A 19,969-nucleotide genomic window follows, 5' to 3' on the forward strand; every position below is an offset into this window, starting at 1 on the left:
TTGCAGGGAGAGCAAGGTGGGTGCAGGTTGCAGGGGACGCAGGGTGCAGGGAGTGTGGAGAGCATGGGGGGCATCAGGAGCTGCGTGGGGGGGATCAGGAGCTGCGTGGGGAGTAGGATTTGCAGGGAGCAATAGGAGGTGCTGGCAGTGGGAGGCAGGCAGGGGATGGGGGAGTGCTGGGGCTGCGGGAGGAGCAGGGAGTGCGATGGGGTTGGGGAGCACGGGGGGTGCAGGCGGTTCGGCTCGGGAGCGGGGGTGGCTGGGCACGGGAGGGGCAGGTGGCGAGCGGCAGGGGTGGGCGTGCGGGGGGAGCAGGGCTGCGCGGAGGCGGGGCGCAGGGCGCGGAGCCCCGGAGCAGCGCGGAGGGGAGCAGGCAGGGCTGCGGCATGGAGCGGAACCGGACCCCTCCCCGCTACGGGTCGCTGGAGTCCACCCGCTGGCCGCCCCACGGTGCGGGGCCAGGTGAGCGCGGCGGGACAGGGGCGGGCGAGGACGGTGCCGGGTCCAAACTTTGACCCCCACCACCGCACCACTACCCCGACCACGGCAGCTCCGGGACTGCCCCGGGCAGCCGAGCCGCGGGAGGTGCCGTGGAACCGGCGGCTTCATCCGCGAGTGCTTCCCGAACCGGTACCGGCATTGTGGGGAGTAGAGCTGGAGGGTGGGAGGCGGGGGAGGGAGTAGGGTAGGCAAGGACAGAGGGAAATTGGGATGGAGGGGGAGAGGGATGGAGAAGAGGGATGAGAGAAAGGGAGGATGGAGGGAGGGAAGGGCTGGATGAAGGAGAGTGGATGGAAAAGATGGATGGAGGAGAGAAGGGGCTGGGTGAGAGCAGGGATGGGTGGAAAGGAGAAGGACGGAGGGAAGCAAGGATGGCTGGAGGGAAGCAGGGCTGCAGGAGGGCGGAGGGAAGGAGCCCGCGGAAGGGGGGATGCACTCCGCCATCCGTCTGATGCTGCCCGGAGAGACGCGGAGCCCTGCGCCGTCATGCCTGGTCCTGGGCATGGCTGTGACCTCCCTGTCATTCGCTGCCTTTTCCCCTCTCTGACCAGTTCCCCCAGCACAAAACAAGGGGGGACACCAACCACAGGAACTGTCTGGGGCAGAGTCCCTAACCTTGGACTGTGAGGAAGGATCCCAATGCTGGGCTGTGGGCAACACCCTGGGGAGGGAAGGCTCCTGCAGCCCCTCTGCCCTGACGTCCCTCTTGCTTTCCCCCTTCTTCACCCCCTTCTGCTCCCCCTTAGCCACTGCACCCAGCGGGACAGGGACAGACAGCTGGAAAGGCAGGGATGGAGCAAACTCTGGCTTCGTGCTTGGCACAACTGTGGGGGTGCTGCCCGTGAAGCTGCTCAGCTGCCGGGGGAGCTGCCCGAAGTTTGAGTCCTCTCCTTTTGTGCCTCGCAGCAAGGCAATAGGGATCCTTCCCCACACCTCCCCCGCATGGCCAATGGCTATGTGGAGACTCTGCCCTTAGGGGTTCTCAGCGGGTCCATCCACTGGAACATCTGCTTCTAGCAGCCTGGTGACATCAGGGTGGTCCAGGGAAAGGTCAAACACTTGCTGGGCTCAGGATGCCAGTTACATCTGGAGCACCACCCCTGGGGTGCCTGTCAGCAGGTTGTGGTGGCTGTGGGATTTGCTAGTTCTGTGCTGGTGTACAAACTCCCAGTTCCTGGGGAACTCTCAGGGTGGGTGAGGCTGTTTGTTACTGTGTATCCCAGAAGGGTTGGGGGATCCAGCTTGCGCAGGATGGTGATGTTGAGGTGGCTTTGAAGTCTCCAGAGAAGGAGACCTCACAACCTCTCTGGGCAGCCTGCTCCAGGCCCCTGGCACCCCCACAACAAAGAAGTTTCTGTTCAGATGGAACCTGTTGGGTTCCAGTCTGTGCCCACTGCCCCTTGTGCTGTCCCTGGGCACCACTATCAAGAGTCTGGCCCCAGCCTCTTGCCCCACACAGCTCCTTTAGCTCTTGCTGAGCATTGCTCAGATCCCCTCTGATGCTGCTCTTCTGCAGGCTCTCAGCCCCAGGGCTCTCAGCCTTTGCTCCTCACAGATGCTTCAGGCCTCTCAGCAGCTTTGTGGCCTCCACTGCACTCTGTCCAGTAGTTCTCTGTCTCTTAAGTTGGGTGTGCCAGAACTGGACTTAGGACTCCAGATATTTCCTCACTAGGACAGAGTAGAGTGGGAGGAGAACTTCCCTGGACTCACCCTTCTGAATGCACCCCAGGCAATCTCAGGTCAACCCTGCTGAGCTCTGAACATAGGCAGCCTCTTACCCTCCTTGTGCTCAGGGGGTGAGTCAGGGGATGGTGCACAGAGCAATGTGGCATTGAGGAGAGGCTACATCCCTGGTGATGCCAAGTAAACTACCTCACCTGTGAACTCTGATTTTTTTTATGACTGTCTGACATGGCCCCAGTGGTGCTGGCTGTGCCAGGGGCTGTACAAGTAAGTAACCAGAGAAATCCTTACCAGCAGCCATGAGCCTAGGCTGCACCTTTGTCCCTGGCTTACTGGAGGGAGCAACTGGGCTGTGGTTTGCAGGCTGCTGGAAGCTGTGATCTCTCCCATCTGAGCATGATGCTCTCCTCTGGGACTGGTGTTCTCAGAGGCTTGTGTCCCTCTTGCCAGGCAATGTGGGTGGTGAGGACCCACCTCTCCTTATCCATCACTCTCCTTATCGACCTTGTGGAGCAAGGGCTGGTTCTGGTGAGCTGGATCCCTCTGCAGAGAAAAGCACACAAGTGAGTGAAAAGCCTCTTGGGATGGAGCTGAAGTAAAAAGCTGTGGCCCCTTCCCCAGGGGACTCTCGATCAATCACCCAACTTTAATCCTGAAGGAAAGGGCTGGAAACTCAATGCTGTGCTGCTGGCTGCTGTGACTCATCCCAGGCTTGCTGTGGGCTGTCTAAATGTTTTCACCCAAGCCATATGGAGTGGAAAGCTCTGGCTATTAAACTCCTCATTAATGCTGCTGGCTTCCCCTGGGCCATGTGTGAGGATCAGAGCAGCTCCAAGTTCAACTCACATCCCCTTCAGTGGTTTGCTGGGTTGAAATGGTGCCAGCCAAGGGTCCTTTGGCTCAGGCAGTGTGATGTCTGTGTCTGGTTCTGCTGGTGTGTGTGCAGCTGTGAGAGCAGCCTGGCTTCACTTTGGTGTCATCCCTCTGCTTCCCCTAAGGGACACTTGGGGCTGTGAGTTGATCACAGCTTTGATGGTGTTTGTATCCTTAGGCCCTGGCTGGTGCCTGGCACTTAGAGAGGATGTAAGCAGCCCATTGTCGGCTTTGCAAAGCCCTCTCCAGTGAGATCTTTGGCCCAGCCCTCTGCTTGCAGGACGTGCTGGCTTTCGATCCCTTGTGGGCTCTGAATGTCTTCACTTGCCACATGTGACTGCTGAGTGATGCCACTGCCGTTGCACAGGTTCATGGGTGCATGGTGCCCTTTGGTCTCACCACAGAAAGCTGTCATCTGGCCCATGCCTGTAGTTGCTGGGACTTGAGAACTCAGCACCACTCCATATCTGCCTGGAGAGAGCATCTCCTGAGCTGGCAGGGGAGATCCATGCAGATCCAAATGTGTTGTCACAGACTGATCTCATTATGTGAAATAGAGGAACCTGGACTGGGAGATGTCCCCTCTGGAGATGCTGTGTTCAGCCCCTTGCTCACAGCAGGCGCAGGAGTTAAATCACTCTGCTCACAGCCCTGTCTGGAAGGTAAAGGTGGAGATCTCACACCAGTGTCTGAACGACCCTTCAGCCTGCTTCACTCAGCTTCCCCTCACCCATCCCATGCTCTGTCCCCTGCCCTCACTGGGATGGCCAGGTCTTGGACATGATGACCTGTGGTCCTGGGCCAATGTTGGCAGGTGGAAGGAGTCTCCATCAGCAGGTTCATCTTCCCCTCCTGTCAGCTGCATGGATTCATTGCTTTCTCCTGAGGTTCACAGGGTGGGTTTGGTGCAGTGTAGCTCTGTGTCTCCTTATCCAGATGCTCCCTCCTAAGGTCTGTGGCCTTCATTTTGTAGGAACATTCTCCTGCAACTTCCCTCCCTGTGCTTCTGCCCTGAGTTAAACACCTCCAGGCACGACTGCCCTCTTAGAGCTTCTTGTCCGGGACTTACTGCTTTGGTGAGCAGTTCCCTGGCATTCCAGAGGACACATTTTGTCAGAGGGATGCCGTGACCTTGGTCACACCACAAGAGCTGAGGATGTTCCAGCTCGAGTCCTGCAGCCATTGCTCTGCTGTGTGGTGTACACCCATCTGCTGTCCTCATTTCACAGGACACTTCTGACCTCAGGAGGTTGCTGGGAAGTGTCCTACAGAAAGGTGACTTTGGGGGCCTGCATGAGGGCAGCTCCTCTTGGGCAGGTGGTCCCACATATTCCATGCTTCTGATGGGAACCCACCCAAAGCTGAGCCAGGAGCTTTCTCACTCATGTGGGCAGCTGCCTGCAGGTGGAAATCATGTCCCAGTCTCCTGCTGAAGGAGCCCAGTGCTGCTGCCTCCTCCCATTGTGTACACAGGTGAGGATTCACCTCTCCCATCTTCTGTTTCTGCTAGGGAGGCTCTGGGCTGAGAAGGGAGAGGCAGTGATGCTGACACCCAGGTCAAGCCGCTGAGAAACATCTGGCTGATAACCTCAGCCAAATACTTCTGCCAGCAGTGAGCAAAGATAATCTGGATTATTCACCAGCCCACCCGGGCTGGGACACTCATCCTCCCCCAGACCCACCCCTTTGCTCCTTGTGGGAGGCAGACTTGTCCTTGGCTGGTGGAGCCTGCAGTGAGTTCCTGTCTCTGTTTATTGGTGCATTTACAAAATAATCAGCCTCGTCACTTCAGCCTGGTCATGGAAGTGACACTTGGAGCAGTGCAGCTTTTCCCTGGAGCTCTGCTGAGGTGCAGCCAACGCCCAGGGAGTGACTGCCACAAGCACACACCAGCTATACCTGCTGCACCTCATCCTGCGCTGTCATCTGGGTCTGCAGGCAGATCCTGCCTGTCCCCAGCATGCAGCCCTGGCTGCTCAGCCTTGCTGGGGGTGGGTGCAGCAAAATATCCCAGGCAAGAGGATCTCTGGAATGGCAGAGCAGCAGGACAAGGGACCTCTGCATCCTGGTCCCCTAGCAACCGCATTCTGGTCCTCTAGCAACCACATCCTGGTCCTGTAGCAACCACAGTCCGGTCCCTTAGCAACCCCCTTCAGGCCCAGGAAACACGGCTGAGGGAGGGGTCTGTGCACAGCTGGGAGGGACAGAGCCAAGAGAAGGCAGAGATCCTAACCTCACATTGTCCAAACCATGTGTTCACCAGGCTGTCCTGTTTCAGGGAGCTACTGGGGAGAGTCCAGCGGAGGCTCCAAAGCTGCTGAGGGGTCTGGAACAGCTCGGTAAGGAGCAGAGGCCGAGAGTCTGGAGAAGAGCAGCCCCAGAGGGTATCTGAGCAATGCTCAGCAAGAGATAAAGGGTGGGGGGCAAGAATCATAGATTCATTAATGTTGGAAAAGAACTCTAAGGTCAGCAAGTCCAACTTTCTGCAGACTTTTTCCAGTGGTGCCCAGAAGCAGGACAAGGGGCAATGGGCACAAACTGGAGCCCAGGAGGTTCCACCTGAAGAGAAGGAGAAACTTCTTCAGTGTGAGGGTGCTGGAGGCCTGGAGCAGGCTGCCCAGAGAGGTTGTGGAGTCTCCTTGTCTGCAGAGCTTCCAACCCCAGCTGGGCATTGTTCTCCTGTGCAGGCTGCTGTAGGTGCCCTGCTTTGGCAGTGGGGTTGGACTGGATGATCTGCAGAGGTCTCTTCTAGCCCCACTGTGCTGGGACTGATAAGCAGTAAGCACTTGCACAATTTTAAACTCCTTGGCAGACTTTCCCCTGCTCAGCTTGCTGAGCCCAGCTCCAAGCAGACATGCAATATACATGAAGTGGCTGTGTGGAAAGGGACCTCAGAGGCCAGCTGGCCACCTTGGTTGAGCCCAAAGCTCTCTGAGCCCTAGAAACGTGCATCATTTCCCCTGGCTTTGCAGCACAGCCTGCTCACACCAGTGCTGAGGAAGCCCCAGATCACCAGAGGTTTCCACTCTGATGAGCAGCAGGAGGCTAAGGAATCTGAAAAGTACTGGAGGGAAGGACAGGAACACTTCTGTCCAGAACACAAGCCTGAGTGTGTATCCTCCTCCAGGATGGATGAGGAACAAATGCCAGGCCTAAGTAGCATGAGCTAAGGAGACAGGGAGGTGAAGTTCCTGTAGCTGTTCCACTTCCATCACAGGTTGCATGAAGACCTCATCCTTCCCAGCTCATCAAGGCTCCCTGAGAGGAGGCTCCTGTGATGTGTGATCCTGTGACCAGGGAGCACCAGCTCCAGGAACAGGATTTTCAGGCAATTGATGGGGGAGCTGGAGAGTGTGGCTTAGTGCTTCCAAAAGGGGCCCAGGCCAGTGCTGAGGGCTACAGGCCAGGATGAGACCAGCACTGAGGCACCAGGTGAGACACTGCTCTCAGTGGCCCTCTGCACACCACGTAAACTGCTGGGGAAATCACTCCCAGAGTGAGGCATGTTTCCAGGGCTGCTGGCAGAGGGTTATTAGAGGAAATAGGGGTAGTCTGGGTTAGTGTGACTGGTTTGGAGAAGAGTTTTCTTCTGCTTCTGTCTTAGAACCTCAAGAGGACTACTTGAGGATTATCTCCCTCTTTCTCTAGTCACAAGACACATTCAGCTAATGCCAGTGTGCAGGAACCTCCATCAGACCCCATTCTGAGCTGTCAGGATGTTCAGAATCATAGAATCCCAGCATGATGGGGTTGGAAGGGATCTCTGGAGATCATCCAGTCCAACCCCTCTGCTAAAGCAGGGCAGCCACAGCAGCTTGCCCAGGAGCACAATGTCCAGATGGGGTTGGAAGTTCTCTAGAGAAGACTCCACAACCTCTCTGGGCTGCCTGCTCCAGGTCTCTGGCACCCCCACAACAAAGAAGTTTCTGTTCAGATGGAACCTGCTGGGTTCCAGTCTGTGCCCACTGCCCCTTGTGCTGTCCCTGGGCACCACTGTCTGGCCCCAGCCTCTTGCCTCCCACAGCTCCTTTAGCTCTTGCTGAGCATTGCTCAGATGCCCTCTGGGGCTGCTCTTCTGCAGGCTCTCAGCCTCAGGGCTCTCAGCCTTTGCTCCTCACAGAGCTGCCCCAGGCCCCTCAGCAGCTTTGTGGTCTCCACTGGACCTTCTCCAGTAGTTCCCTGTCTCTCTTGAGCTGGTGAGCCCAGAACTGGACCCAAGGCTGCAGATGTGGTCTTACTAGGGCAGAGCAGAGGGGAGGAGAAGCTCTGCCAACCTGCTGGTCACACTTTTACGCTGCTCTGGGGCTTACAGGGGGCACTGTGGTCCCTGTTTCACTCGCAGCATCCACTGGACATCTGCTGGCTGACCTGGCTCCTGTTTCACTTGCAGAAGAGGAGATTGTTTCCATGGCTGACTCCACTACCACCATCGATGATATTGAGGGAGAGCTCTTCAGAATCGAGCGGATCAGGGAGATCCTGGTGAGGAGAGAGTCAGAGCTGCGCTACATGTGAGTACCTGCCCTCCTCCTGTGCTGTGCCAGATCCACAGCAGTGCCCCAGGGCTTTCTGCTGCTTCATCAGGCAGAGATCACCCCTAGGTGCTGGCAGAGCTGAGGCTGCTCTCCACCTTGTGTTCCACCTGGCAGTGTAGCTTCTGCCACCACTTTGGCCTTACTCCCAGAAGGGGCCTGTATGGGTCCCTGAGCCCCTTTCTGTGCAAACAGAGTTTATGACCTGGCTTTATCTACTCTGAGTGCTGCCATAGCCAACCACAAGCACCTTCTCTCCTAGGGGGTCCATGTTCTACCTCTGTGCATGGCTCCTGGGCTCCTCTCAGGAGAACTGAAGTTCAGAGGTTCATTGCTGCTCTCTGGAGATCATGGAATTATAGAATCCCAGACTGGTTTGGGTGGGAAGAGACATTTAAAGCTCATCCAGTCCAGTCTCCTGCAGTCAGCAGGGGCAGCCCCAACCAGAGCAGGTTGCTCATGCCCCAACCAACCTGAACTGAAATGGTGCCAGCCATGGGGCAGCTCCCATCAATCTGGGCAGCCTGGCCCAGGCTCTCACCACCCACAGGGTCAAACATTTCTCCCCTCTCTCTACTCTCAATCTCTCTCTTTCAGTTCAAACCATCCTCTCTTGTCCTGTCACCACAGGCCCTGATCAAAACACTGTCCCCAGATTTCTGCTCAGCCTTTTGGAGCACTGCAAGGCCTCCAGAAAGTCTCCCTGGAGCTTCTCTTCTCCAGCCTCAACAAGCCCAACTCTCAGCCTGGCCTCACAGCAGAGCCCTTCCAGCCCTGCCAGCATTGCTGTGGCCTCCTCTGGCCCTGTTTCCACAGGTCTTTGTCTATGCTGTGCTGAGGACTCCAGAGCTGCCCCAGCACTGCAGGGAGTCTCAGCAGAGCAAAACAGAGCAGAGCAGCAGAGAGCAGAGCAGAGCACAGCAGCGGGGCAGAATCCCCTCCCTGCCCATGCTGCTGGGGATCAGCTCAGGACAGGCTGGGGCTGTGCTGGCAGCTCTCCGTGCTGGTTCATCTCCAGCTTTGCACCCTTCAGCACCCCCAAGTCCTTCTCCTCAGAGCTGCTCTCCAGTTTTTCATCCCCAGGCCTGGACTGATGCTGGGGGTTGCCCTGGCCCATGTGCAGGACCTTGTACTTGTTCTTGTTGCACCTCACGATGTTCACACAGCTCCACTTCTCCAGCCTGTCCAGGTCCCTCTGGGTGGTTGCCATCCCTGAGGCCTGTCAACTGCATCACTTACTGTGGTGTCACCTGCCAACTTAGCTGGACTCTCTCCAGTAGTTCTCTGTTTCTCTTGAACTGGTCCCAGATGTGGCCTCACTGGGGCAGAGTAGAAGCAGAGGAGAGCCTCCTTCGACCTTCTGGCCACACACTTAGTGATGTACCCCAGGAGACCATTTGCCTTCTTAGCTACAAGGACACAAGGAACTTCCCACCAGTGCTCCCAGGTCCTTCTCTGTGGCCTTAAGCCTGGGCTGTTACTGCTGAAAGCACTAATCAGATTTCCTGGGCTGCAGCAGTAGGTATGCTGCTTTTACAGTGTGCCCAGGTTCCCACTGGTGCCTGCAGTGGAGGTTCATCTCTGGAGTGATGACCTCTTTGAAGCACAATTCCTCCTGAATATATTGTTGGAAGTCATAAAAAAGTGTAGCTCTTAAGTGCTTGCCATGGCAACCAGCACATACATCTCACAGGTACCAGCACCACTCACACTCCTCTGCTTTATTAATCCTTTCTTTGTTTGCTTCCTTGACTTGGACTTGGAAAACAAAAGGGAGTCAGCTGCAGAGGTGGGCATGGCTGCAGAGCCCTGGGAACACCAGGACTCTGTGTCTGAGTGCTTTGGAGGTATCTGACTTATTGGAAAGCAGCAAAGGGGAAAAGGATTTGGGGGTCCTAGTGGGTGGGAGGCTGACCATGAGCCAGCAAAGTGCTCTGCTGGCCAGGGGGGGCAGTGCCATTCTGGAGTGTATTAGAAGGGCTGTGCTTAGTAGGTCGAGAGAGGTTCTCCTGCCCCTCTACTCTGCCCTGCTGAGGCTGCATCTGGAGTATTGTGTCCAGTCCTGGGCCCCCAGTTCAAGAGGGACATAGAACTGCTGGAGAGAGTCCAGCACAGAGCCACAAAGATGCTGAAGTGAATGGAACAGCTCTGTTATGAGGAGAGCCTGAGGAAGCTTGGGGCTGTGCTGCTCATTGGAAGTGTCCACCTGAAACCTTCCAACGTTTCTGAGATGTCTGTGCTCTGGAAAGCAGCAAATGGGTTTGCAGTGGTTTAAACTGGAGCAGGAGGGATTTAGGTTGAGCATCAGGAGGAAGTTCTGCAGTATGAGCGTGGTGACACATTGAAACCAGTTGCCTAGAGATGTGACTGAGGCCCCATCCCTGGACACAGTCAAGGTCAAACTTGATATGGCCCTGGGCAGCCTGCTCTGGTTAGAGGTGTCCCTGCTGAGTGTAGGGGGGTTGGACAGGATGACCTTTGAGGGTCCCTTCCAACCCAATGCATTCTGTGAATCTGTGATTCTATGAACCTCCCAAAATGTCTTTCATAATGCAAAAAGAGAAGCCTGGAGCTCTGGGAGGAGCCCCAGCTCCACACCTCAGCCTCTCAGTGCTCTGATCAGCTTCCCAGGGCCAGACAGGGGTACAAGGCTCTGGCTGATGCTGTAGGAACTTTTATCTGCAGTGCTAGAAGCAGCCTCAGCTCCAGCAGCAGCCCTGGGGATGCTTCTCTTTGCAATCTCTCCTGTGTCTTAGTGCAGTGAGGATTTTTCTTATCCCCCATTTACAGTTCTCCTTCTCACTTTCCCCACAATGAAATCCCACTTTAATGTTAATCCTATTCCAGTTCTCATTTGACTGTTCAGTTTAGTAAATCCATCACTAGCAGCCAGCCTGTGCCCAGGTGTGCTGTGCAAATGAGGCCATTGATGCTCTTTGTACAAGCTCCTATTGTGTGGGAACAACAACTTAATCAGTAGCTTATTATGGGGTAGGCTGCTGCAGGCTTATGCTATGTTGGCCTGAGTTTTAGTCAAAGTCCTTGAAGGTAAGGAGGTCCTGGTTCCTGATGGCAGTGCTGAGACAGAGAATGCTCTTCAGGCCACTCCTTACATGAGGGCACAGAGTCATGGAGTGGTGAGGACCTCTGAAGGTCATCGAGTCCAACCCCCCTGCCAAAGCAGGATCACCTAGGGCAGGTCACACAGGAACACATCCAAATAGGTCTTGAAAGTCTCCAGGGATGGAGTGTCCCTCACCTCTCTGGGCAGCCTGCTCCAGGGCTCTCTCACCATCAGCCTCACAGGGTTAAGTCTTCTCTGGCAGCCCTGGTGAGCAGCGAGCAGCACCTGAGCTGGCACAGCCATGGAGAAGCTGAGGGCCTGTGTTGCTTCCAAGGCACCAAACCACCTCCAGCATGGGCAGGAGCACACTTCCCCCCTCAGCTTCACCAGCAGCTGCTGCTGACCTTTGAGTCAAGCTCATCCTGATTGGTGTCTTGCTGTGGCTGCACGGTTTGAGCCAGCGCTGGTTCCACTTCCCCTGGAGGAATGACCTGGCTCCTCTGTGGGCACTAAGTGTGCATACTTCCCTCTATGACACATTTTGTTTCCCTACCTCCTCTAGTTCTGCAGGAAGGCAGCACAACCATCTTAGATCTTTTTTATGTGACAGGGCTCCATCCATTGTCCTTGGAGCCATGGAGCTTTCTCCTTGCCAGCCAGTGACACATGCTACATAACAGCCTTCTGGTACCTGAAGGGGCTACAGAAGAGCTGGGAAGTGACTTCTGACAGGGGCTGGGAGTAACAGGATGAGAAACAATGTCTTTGAGCTGGGAGAGGGGAGATTGAGAGTGGAGATGAGGAAGAAATTCTTTGCAGTGAGAATGGAGAGATGGTGGCACAGGTTGCCCAGGGAGGCTGTGAATGTCCCCTCCCTGGAGGTGTTCAAGGCCAGGTTGTGTGAGGGTTTGAGCACTGGGCTGGTGGGAGGTGTCCCTGCCCATGGCAGGGGCTTGGAACTGAATGAGCTTTGAGGTCCCTTTCAACCCAATCCATTCCATGAATCTATGAACCTGTGAACTCTCAGCTGAAGTGAGCTGCCTCTTCCCGTGGGAATGCAGGTAACTCTGTGCTCCCCAGCCCAGGCACTGAGTGCATTGCCTTCAAGAGTTGGTTAGGTGTTGCTCTGGAGGCTTTGAACCCTTCCTCTCCCAGCCTTTCCCTCAGAGGTGTCATTTGTGTCTCTGCAGGATGGATGACATTCAGCTTTGTAAAGAAATCAGTCGGCTGAAGAAGGAGCTTCAGAAACTCATTGCTCTTCCAGGTGAGGCTTTGCAAAGCTCCAGAGAGCTGCCCCTTGCCGTGGCAGCCAGCAGAAAGCTTTCTAAATGCAAGAGGATCTCTTGCACGGTTCCCACCCTGGGATGCTCCCAGAGTCACCACTGCCACAGCCAGAAAGGTGGCTCCTGAGTCACATCTGAGATCCCTCTGGGAGCTTTGCTGCTTGCAGTAGCCAAGGAGTCCTCATCCAGGCCTGGGCTGAAGGGCAGGGGAAACAGAAAAGGAGAAACCTGATGAGTCCTTTGAAGAAGATCAGTCTGGTGGGGAGGTAGGACAGGAGCTAAGTGAGGTGACAGTGAATGCTGACACAGTGGGACCTGCCACGGGGAGGATTCCCAAACAGATGGAGAGGACAGTCAAGGGACATTGTCAGACCACACCATGGAGAGGTAGGTCCCTTTGCAGGCAGCACAAAGGCAGATACCTTCAGAAGTCTCAGCTTCCTGAAAAGCAATGAATTCCTGCTTTGACCTGGACAGGACTGGGTGTTAGTGATGGCATAGGTGGTGGTGGTTGCAGCCAGGCTAGGATGGGTGCCAGGGCGCTTGGTGATGTCCCTGGTTTGGGTGAATTCATAGAATCATAGAATCAAGCAGGTTGGAAGAGACCTCCAAGCTCATCCAGTCCAACCTAGCACCCAGCCCTGTCCAGTCAACCAGACCATGGCACTAAGTGCCTCATCCAGTCCTTTCTTGAACACCTCCAGGGGCAGTGACTCCACCACCTCCCTGGGCAGCCCATTCCAATGCCAATCACTCTCTCTGGCAACCACTTCCTCCTATATCTCCCCTTGCACAACTTGAGTCTGTGTCCCCTCATTCTGTCCCTGGATGCCTGGCAGAAGAGCCCAACCCCACCTGGGTACAGCCTCCCTTCAGGGAGCTGCAGACAGCAATGAGGTCTGCCCTGAGTCTCCTCTTCTGCAGGCTGCACACTCCCAGCTCCCTCAGCCTCTCCTCACAGGGCTGTGCTCCAGCCCCTCACCAGCCTTGCTGCCCTTCTCTGGACACATTCCAGTACCTCATCATCTCTTTTGAACTGAGGGGCCCAGAACTGGACACAGCACTCAAGGTGTGGCCTGACCAGTGCTGAGTACAGGGGCAGAATAACCTCCCTTGTCCTACTGGCCACACTGTTCCTGATGCAGGCCAGGATGCCATTGGCTTTGCTGCCCACCTGGGCACACTGCTGGCTCATGTTCAGCTACTCTCTGCCAGTCCCCCCAGGTCCCTTTCTGCTTGGCTGCTCTCAGCCACTCTGTCCCCAGCCTGTAGCGCTGCTTGGGGTTGTTGTGGCCAAAGTGCAGTGAAACACAGGTGAAAACTTCAGCTGGGAGGAAATGCTGCTTTTGCCACCCCAACCCCTTGTCAGTGTCTCTCTATGTGCCTGCCACAGCCAGAGCCACCCTTGTGCAGTCACAGCCTAGGAAGGGCCAAACCTGATATCTCTGAAGGTTTCAGACAAGGGCAGACACCAAACAGCTCTGGGTCTGAGTGAGAATGAGCATCTCACATGCTGGGTCCATCACTGCTCTTACAGTTGGACCTCCTCCCAGGACACTCTCACTCATTCCCCTGTGGGGACTCAGTGAGTTTTCAGGCCAGACTGGAGACACAGCCCTGCTGAATTGTACCTGACAGTGGTCAAGGCTGGGCTGGCCTCCAGTCAGGGGCCAGAAGCTCTCCATGAACCCTTCTGCTTCCCAAAGAGAAGATAAAGGGCAGAAGGGAGAGAGACTGATGGGGTGGGAAAGAAACTGGCCCAGCTTGGATGGAAAGAACAATGCCATGGGCTAGAGACACAGAGACACAAACCAGTGTCGAACCCAACCCCAATGGCACTGATGGCACCACTGCTTCTGGGGACAGGCACTGAGCAAGTCCCAGCCCAGACTCAGCAGCAGATGGGAACTTGACTCAGGATTTGGATTCTGAAGTGGATTCAGGAGCACAGCGATGGGGATGGAAGGCAGAAGAGACAGAGTCCTGCTGGGACACCAGCAGTGAAGAAGAGGCTTGACCCTGGGGATCCCTACTCTGCTCAGTTGTGCCCAGGGATAACACAAGAGGCAATGGATGGAAACTACAGCACAGGAAGTTCCACCTCAGCGTGGAAGAACTTCTTTATTGTAAGGGTCCCAGACCACTGGCGCAGGCTCCCCTGGGAGGTTTTGTGGAGTCTCCTTCTCTGGAGACTTTCAGGATGTGTTCCTGTGTGACCTGCGCTAGATCCTCTGGTCCTGCTCTGGCAGGGGGGCCTTGATGACCTCTTTGGGTCCATTTAAACCCCTAACATCCTATCCTGTGATCCCTCATCCTGCTTCTGAATTGCAGAATGCATTGGATTGGAAGTGACCTCCAAAGGCCCTCTCATCCACCTGCAGGCAGCAGGAACATCCCCAGCGAGAGCCTCAGCTCCCAGCCCCATCATGCCTGACCTTGAGTGTCCAGGACTGAGGCCTCCACCACCAGCATCCCTGGGCAACCTGTTCAAGTGCTATACCACCTTCACAGCAAACTTCCCCTAATATCCAGTCTAAATCTACTCTGCTGTAGTTTCAAACCATTGTCCCTTGTCCTGTCACTGCCAGCCCTTGTCCAAAGTCCCTCCCCAGCTCTCCTGTGGCCCCTTCAGGGACTGGAGGGCTGCTTTAAGGTCTCCCTGGAGCCTTCTCCAGCCTGAGCAGCTCCAACTCTCTCAGCCTGTGCTGATAGGAGAGGTGCCCCAGCCCTCTGATCACCTTTGGGACCCTTCCCTGGAACTGCTCCACCAGGTCCAGGTCCTTCTTGTGTTGAGGGCCCCAGAAACAGAACCATAGGAGAAAATCTTTAGTAGGAGAAACCTTTGACTGCTGGGGGATGTTTCTAGCAGCACAGCAATTATGAGAGTTTCCTCCAACTCAGACCCTCCCAGCAGCACCTCTGATCAATACAGAGCAGACTCTCAGCTACAGACCAATAAATGCTGTGCTGAGCCCCAGCCTGTGGCACTTGCTCTGTGCTGTGGATTTGGCTGCATTTTTATTTAGCTGAGGAAAAGTTGGAGATTGATCCATCCCCTGCTGGATTGAGCTTGGGGCTGGCTGCTGAATTCAGAAGTGATGTTAAATGGCTGCAGCACAGAGAGGCAGAGCCCCCACTCAGAGCAGTTCTGCATTTACACTGAACGTTCCTGAGCCCTGTCTCCACGTATCCCACTTATCATTACACACAGGCCCAGTGTGGTGGGGTTGGAAGGGACTTCTGGGGATCATCTAGTCCAAGTCCTCCTGCTAAATCAGGGCAGCCACAGCAGCTTGCCCAGGATCACAATGCCCAGCTGAGGTTGGAAGCTCCCTGGATAAGGAGACTCCACAACCTCTCTGGGCAGCCTGCTCCAGGCCTCCAGCACCCTCACAACAAAGAAGTTTCTCCTCCTGTTCAGATGGAACCTCCTGGCTTCCAGTTTGTGCCCACTGCCCCTTGTCCTGTCCCTGGGCACCACTGATAGGAATCTGGCCCAAATCCTCCTGCCCCCCACAGGTCCTTTAGCTCCTGCCCCTGTGGGGCTGCTCTTCTGCAGGCTCTGAGCCCCAGGGCTCTTACAAGGAGAGCCTGAGGGAGCTGGGGCTGTGCTGCTTGGAGAGGAGGAGACTGAGAGGAGACCTCATCAATGTTTATAAAGATGCAAAGGTGAGTGGCAGGAGGCTGGAGCCAGGCTCTGCTGGGTGATGCCCAGTGACAGGACAAGGGGCAATGGGTGGCAGCTGAGGCATAGAAGGTTCCATGTGAACCTGAGGAAGATTTTTTTCCCTGTGAGGGTGACAGAACCCTGGAACAGGCTACACAGGGGGTTGTGGAGTCTTCCTCTCTGGAGATGTTCAAGACCTGCCTGGATGTGTTCCTGTGTGATCTGCTCGAGGTGCTCCTGCTCTGGCAGGGCTGGACTGGATAAGCTTTGGAGGTCCCTTTCAGCCCCTGACATTCTGTGATTCTGCTCCAGGCCCCTCAGCATCTTTGCAGCCTCTACTGAATTCTCTCCACAAGTTCTTTGTCTCTCTCGAGCTGGGGAGCCCAGAACTGGACCCAGGAGTGCAGATGTGGTCTTACTAGGGCTTAGTAGAGTGAGAGGACAACCTCCCTCGACCTGCTGGGGCTTTGAGGGACAATCAGAGCTAACACATTCAAAATAGTCTAGCAGATACTTGTGGTCACCCTTGCCTCTGGGGTGGGACAGGGCTGACAGTGGTTTGCAAGGGCAGATGTAGAGGATGAGAGCACTGGGACCATGTTCAGCAAGGGAATAAGGCAACAAAAGCAGTGGATCATGTTTGCATCCGTGGCTCTGTATGTGTGGGGTAAATGGTGGTGAGAGGTGCACCCAAGCCCCTGGGCATGTTGGTAATTCCCTGCACAGCTGAATCCTTGGCTGCTTTCCCAGCCAGGTGGAGGCCCTGACCTACTGGTCTCTAGACCTCTATCCAGTCAGGGCCAGGCTGAGGACTGGTTGGGTGTGCTGGCATGGGGAATGTGAGTTAAGCACATCCTGGCTGGAGGACAACATCTCTGGATTGACAGTTCTGACCTCACTGAGACACAGCCCCAGCCTCTTCAGCAGTGCAGGGTGAAAGCCCCAGGGGAGTCATAGTCAACAGTGCTGGGTGAGGGTCCTAGAAGTGAAATGGTCATCTCCCACCAGAGAGATCACCTTGCTGAGGGACCCTTTCTCCGCTCTGCAAAGCTCACAGCAGCATCTTGTACTGCTCATCCCCATGAACATTTAAGAGGGGAAGTTAAAAATCCAAGCTGGCTGACACCAAACCTGTCCCCTGGCTGCCAGGGTGGTTTGGGATGAGGCTGCTGTGTCTGGACACTGGTGTTCACTCGGGGTTGAGTTTTAACCCCTCTCTTATATCTGGTCCTGGGTCAAGCAGCCCTACCGCAGCCCTGCCTTTGGCATGGGCAAGATGAGCCCTGTGGGGGTGTTAAATGTGTTCCTTTGCTGCAGAGCACGAGAAGTCCAACGAGGAGAAGCAGAGGGAGGAGGAGCTGGTGCAGCAGATACACAAGCTGGTGGAGACACGGGATTTCCTGGTGGACGATGTGGAGTTTGAGAGGCTCAGGTAGCTGGGTGCACTTTCCTCCTCACCCTGAGGACAGTGCAGTCTGTCCCCTGATCTGCCCCCTGCCTTGCCAGATGCTGCTGGGTGCCTTGCTGCACCCTTCCTGGCTGGTAACCAATCTCTTTGTCACAGGGAAAGGGAAGAGGACAAGGAAATGGCAGAGTTCCTGCAAAGTAAGCTCTCCAAAAGCTACCTCCAGAAAGCAAGTAGGTGGCTGATGAGTTTCATTCCTTGCATTGAACCTTGCTGGCAGCTTCTCCTCTTCCTAAGCATTCTGTCCCTGAGACTTCATTGCTTTGCATGAGGTTAGCTTACCTGAAGAGCAGATGTTGCCGGAGGAGGAAACATCTCCAGATGTAATGCTTCAATTTCCCTCCCAGCCACCATGTCCTATGGGAATGGGGACAAATAAGTGACCTTTTGTGGCCCTTTCCAACCAGTTCCTTACAGTTCATCATGCTATTACCTAAGGTCACAAGCTGTGGTATCTCTCCAGTCATCCTCTCTCTATGGCCTCTGACCCTCCTTCCTGTGTCCCCATTGTCCCTGGAGGAACACCTGCCCAGGTGCTGTGAGGCAGTGCCAGCCCAGGGCTCCTGTGCCTGTGGCCTGCCTGTGGCCATCCCTGGTGATGTGCCTCCTGGATGCAGCTCTAGGGAGGCTCAGCAACCCAGCCTTGCAAAGATGCCTAAGAAGAAGTGCTGGGCTTGTGCCCTCGTCCCCAGGTAGACACTGAGTCCTCTTTCCACAGCTCCTGCCAAAGAGAAGAAAATGACTTCCAGAGGACAGCAAACCTCCACACCATACGTGACCAAAACAGGCCTCACCCTGCTCAAGGAGTGCTGTGGCTTCACCTGCTCCATTATGTAGGGCATACCCAGCTCTGCAACACAGGACATGACCATGGTAGTGTACACGTCCTGGAAAGCTGAGGCTGGGCAAGGGGAGCTTCTGTGGTGTGCTGGAATGGCCTGGGCAGGGTGGGAGAACCTCAGTGTGGCCCAGAGAACACACACAGAGCTCCTGGTGCTGCAGTCATGGGGCATGAGGGAGCACCAGGCTGCAGATCTGCTCTGGAGGGTCTGGCACAAGGGGAAAGTCCTGCTGAGTCCCAAGAGAGGAGCTGGAAGGGAAACAACAATGATTGGGGGAGAAGGAGATGGAGGGAGTTGAGGGGAGGGGGAACAGGGATGGAGGACAGCTGGCAAGGAGGTGTAACCATCTCCCATTGCGTTTCCACCTTCCTCCATGCCTGGGCTACACTTGGTGGGTGATGAGCATGGCCAAAGCTGAGTCCAAGTCCCACCTGAGAGCACTGTGTAAGAGGAAGGTGACGGCCATGGAGGTGCAGTGAGCCGCAGGCTCTGTGGGAGGACTCATCTCATCCTCCACATGGCTGTGGCAGGTGGCCTGACATGCAAGAGGTGCTCTCATTGGCAAGAGGTGCTCTCATTGGCATTAGCTGCTCTGCAAAGCAGGGTTGGCTCTCTAGCCATTGGAGAAGAGAAGCACCAAGGGCATCTCGTGGTAGCAACCCATGGATTCCTGTGTCTTGCCTTTCTCTTCCAGGTCTTCAACCAGAGTCCACAGTCTGCTCTCCTCCCAGAGTTTCAGCTTCCTGTCACTGTTTATGCTTTCCACTGCAGCATCACCACCAAAGAGACTTTGCAAGCAGGCTGGGGCAAGCTTAGCTGATGGCATGTGTCCTTGGTGCCACCTCAATGATCATCTCCTCCATAACATCAACCAACACCAAACTCCACCCAAGCTGAGCTTGGAAGAGGTGTGTGCAGCAGCAGCAAGCGGGCCCACGACAGACAGAGCTGCTGCAGTGCTTCACCTGGACAGGGTAATACACACAGCACTAAGAGCCAGTGCCTGCAGAACATTGTGCTCCACCATCCAGGGCATGCTGTGGCCACAGAGGGTAGCTCACCCTTAGCCTTGTGCCACCACCTGAGTCTCTATGGGATGGCTCCTGAGGACTCTTGGTGGGGAACATCTCAGGTCTAGGTCTTGTTGTGTTGGCCTCAGGTTTATTGCAAGGTGCTCTGTGGCTGAGCAGGCTGTGGAGAGCTGTGCCCAGAGCCAGCTGAGTGAAGGGCTACTGCTTGTGAAGTTATCACTCCAGCACAGGCCTGGTGTGTGGAGCTGTGGGCAGATGAGTTGCTTTCCCCACCTCGCTGCTGCTGGATTCATTTTTCAGCTCCAAGGAAGAGAAGCAGAATTCAGAGCAGGGCAACAGACAAGAGGAGATAAAACCACACAGGAGTCAGGAAAAGTGTCAGGGAAGGTGGAGAGAGCAGGAGGAGACAGCAAGTGAGAGAGACTCGCTGCCAGGAGGACATTCGTTCCTGCCCTCCAGTGCCCCAGCCAGCACCATGGGCTTGGCACCATGGCTGAGCACACGGTTCTGTGTAGGAGGCTGTGGAGACCCTGAGGTCACCAAATGTCTCAGTTCCTCTTGTCCTTTCTGAGCATCCACCCGTGGTGAGGTGGCACAGCCACAGCCACTAATGCCCACCAGAGCAGGGCAGGGACTCTTTCTCACTGGCTGTGAAGGTGACTTACACCTCCCCTCCCTGTAGGCTGCTATGGCTTCACTGGGGGTCCCAGGGTGGCCTCCCCCTTGGGTGGCTGCTCAAGAGCTCTGGCTGCATTCTGGCCAAAATGCTGATTTCTCCAGCTCAGTGCTGCTGCCAGTTGCTGTAGGGTTTTGAGATGGTGCTCCTGCTTGGGTCACTCTCTGACATACCCAGGCCAGTGAGATGGCTCCAACCCATTTGGCTCTTTCCATGGCACCTATCAGCACCTTTGTCCTTAGACACAATGCAGGTGAGCTCCCTCTTAGTGCAACGCCCCAGGCTGGTTCCTCCATAGTCCTTCTGCACTTCACATGAGCACTGGCAGAAACTCCAGTGTGTGGGAGCCTCT

General features: G+C 55.6%; 1 protein-coding gene across 4 annotated transcripts; it reads left to right on the forward strand.

Moving 5' to 3' along the window:
• Positions 1–335: 335 nt before the first annotated feature.
• LOC135179379 (bMERB domain-containing protein 1-like) lies at positions 336–18,725 on the forward strand. Of its 4 annotated transcripts, none has more exons than XM_064151112.1 (7): positions 336–462; positions 7,400–7,568; positions 11,844–11,917; positions 16,921–17,035; positions 17,168–17,241; positions 17,787–17,941; positions 18,605–18,725. In XM_064151112.1, exons 1-6 carry the CDS (start codon positions 387–389, stop codon positions 17,903–17,905), a joined length of 627 nt encoding a protein of 208 aa, XP_064007182.1. In that variant the 5' UTR covers positions 336–386; the 3' UTR covers positions 17,906–17,941; positions 18,605–18,725. The 4 variants fall into 4 exon arrangements, with proteins under 4 accessions (XP_064007182.1, XP_064007183.1, XP_064007184.1 ...); XM_064151113.1 differs by having other exon boundaries at positions 17,168–17,208; XM_064151114.1 differs by having other exon boundaries at positions 7,448–7,568.
• The last annotated feature ends 1,244 nt before the right edge of the window (positions 18,726–19,969 follow it).

Source organism: Pogoniulus pusillus, chromosome 11 (assembly GCF_015220805.1).
Source record: "Pogoniulus pusillus isolate bPogPus1 chromosome 11, bPogPus1.pri, whole genome shotgun sequence".
In the NCBI taxonomy this organism is placed as follows: domain Eukaryota; kingdom Metazoa; phylum Chordata; class Aves; order Piciformes; family Lybiidae; genus Pogoniulus; species Pogoniulus pusillus.

Coding starts and splice junctions, on each gene's coding strand:
- LOC135179379 (XM_064151112.1), top strand. CDS start 387: ATGGAGCGGAACCGGACCCCTCCCCGCTACGGGTCGCTGGAGTCCACC. Junction 463..7,399: donor GCCCCACGGTGCGGGGCCAG/GTGAGCGCGGCG, acceptor TTTCACTCGCAG/CATCCACTGGACATCTGCTG. Junction 17,242..17,786: donor AAGCTACCTCCAGAAAGCAA/GTAGGTGGCTGA, acceptor CTCTTTCCACAG/CTCCTGCCAAAGAGAAGAAA.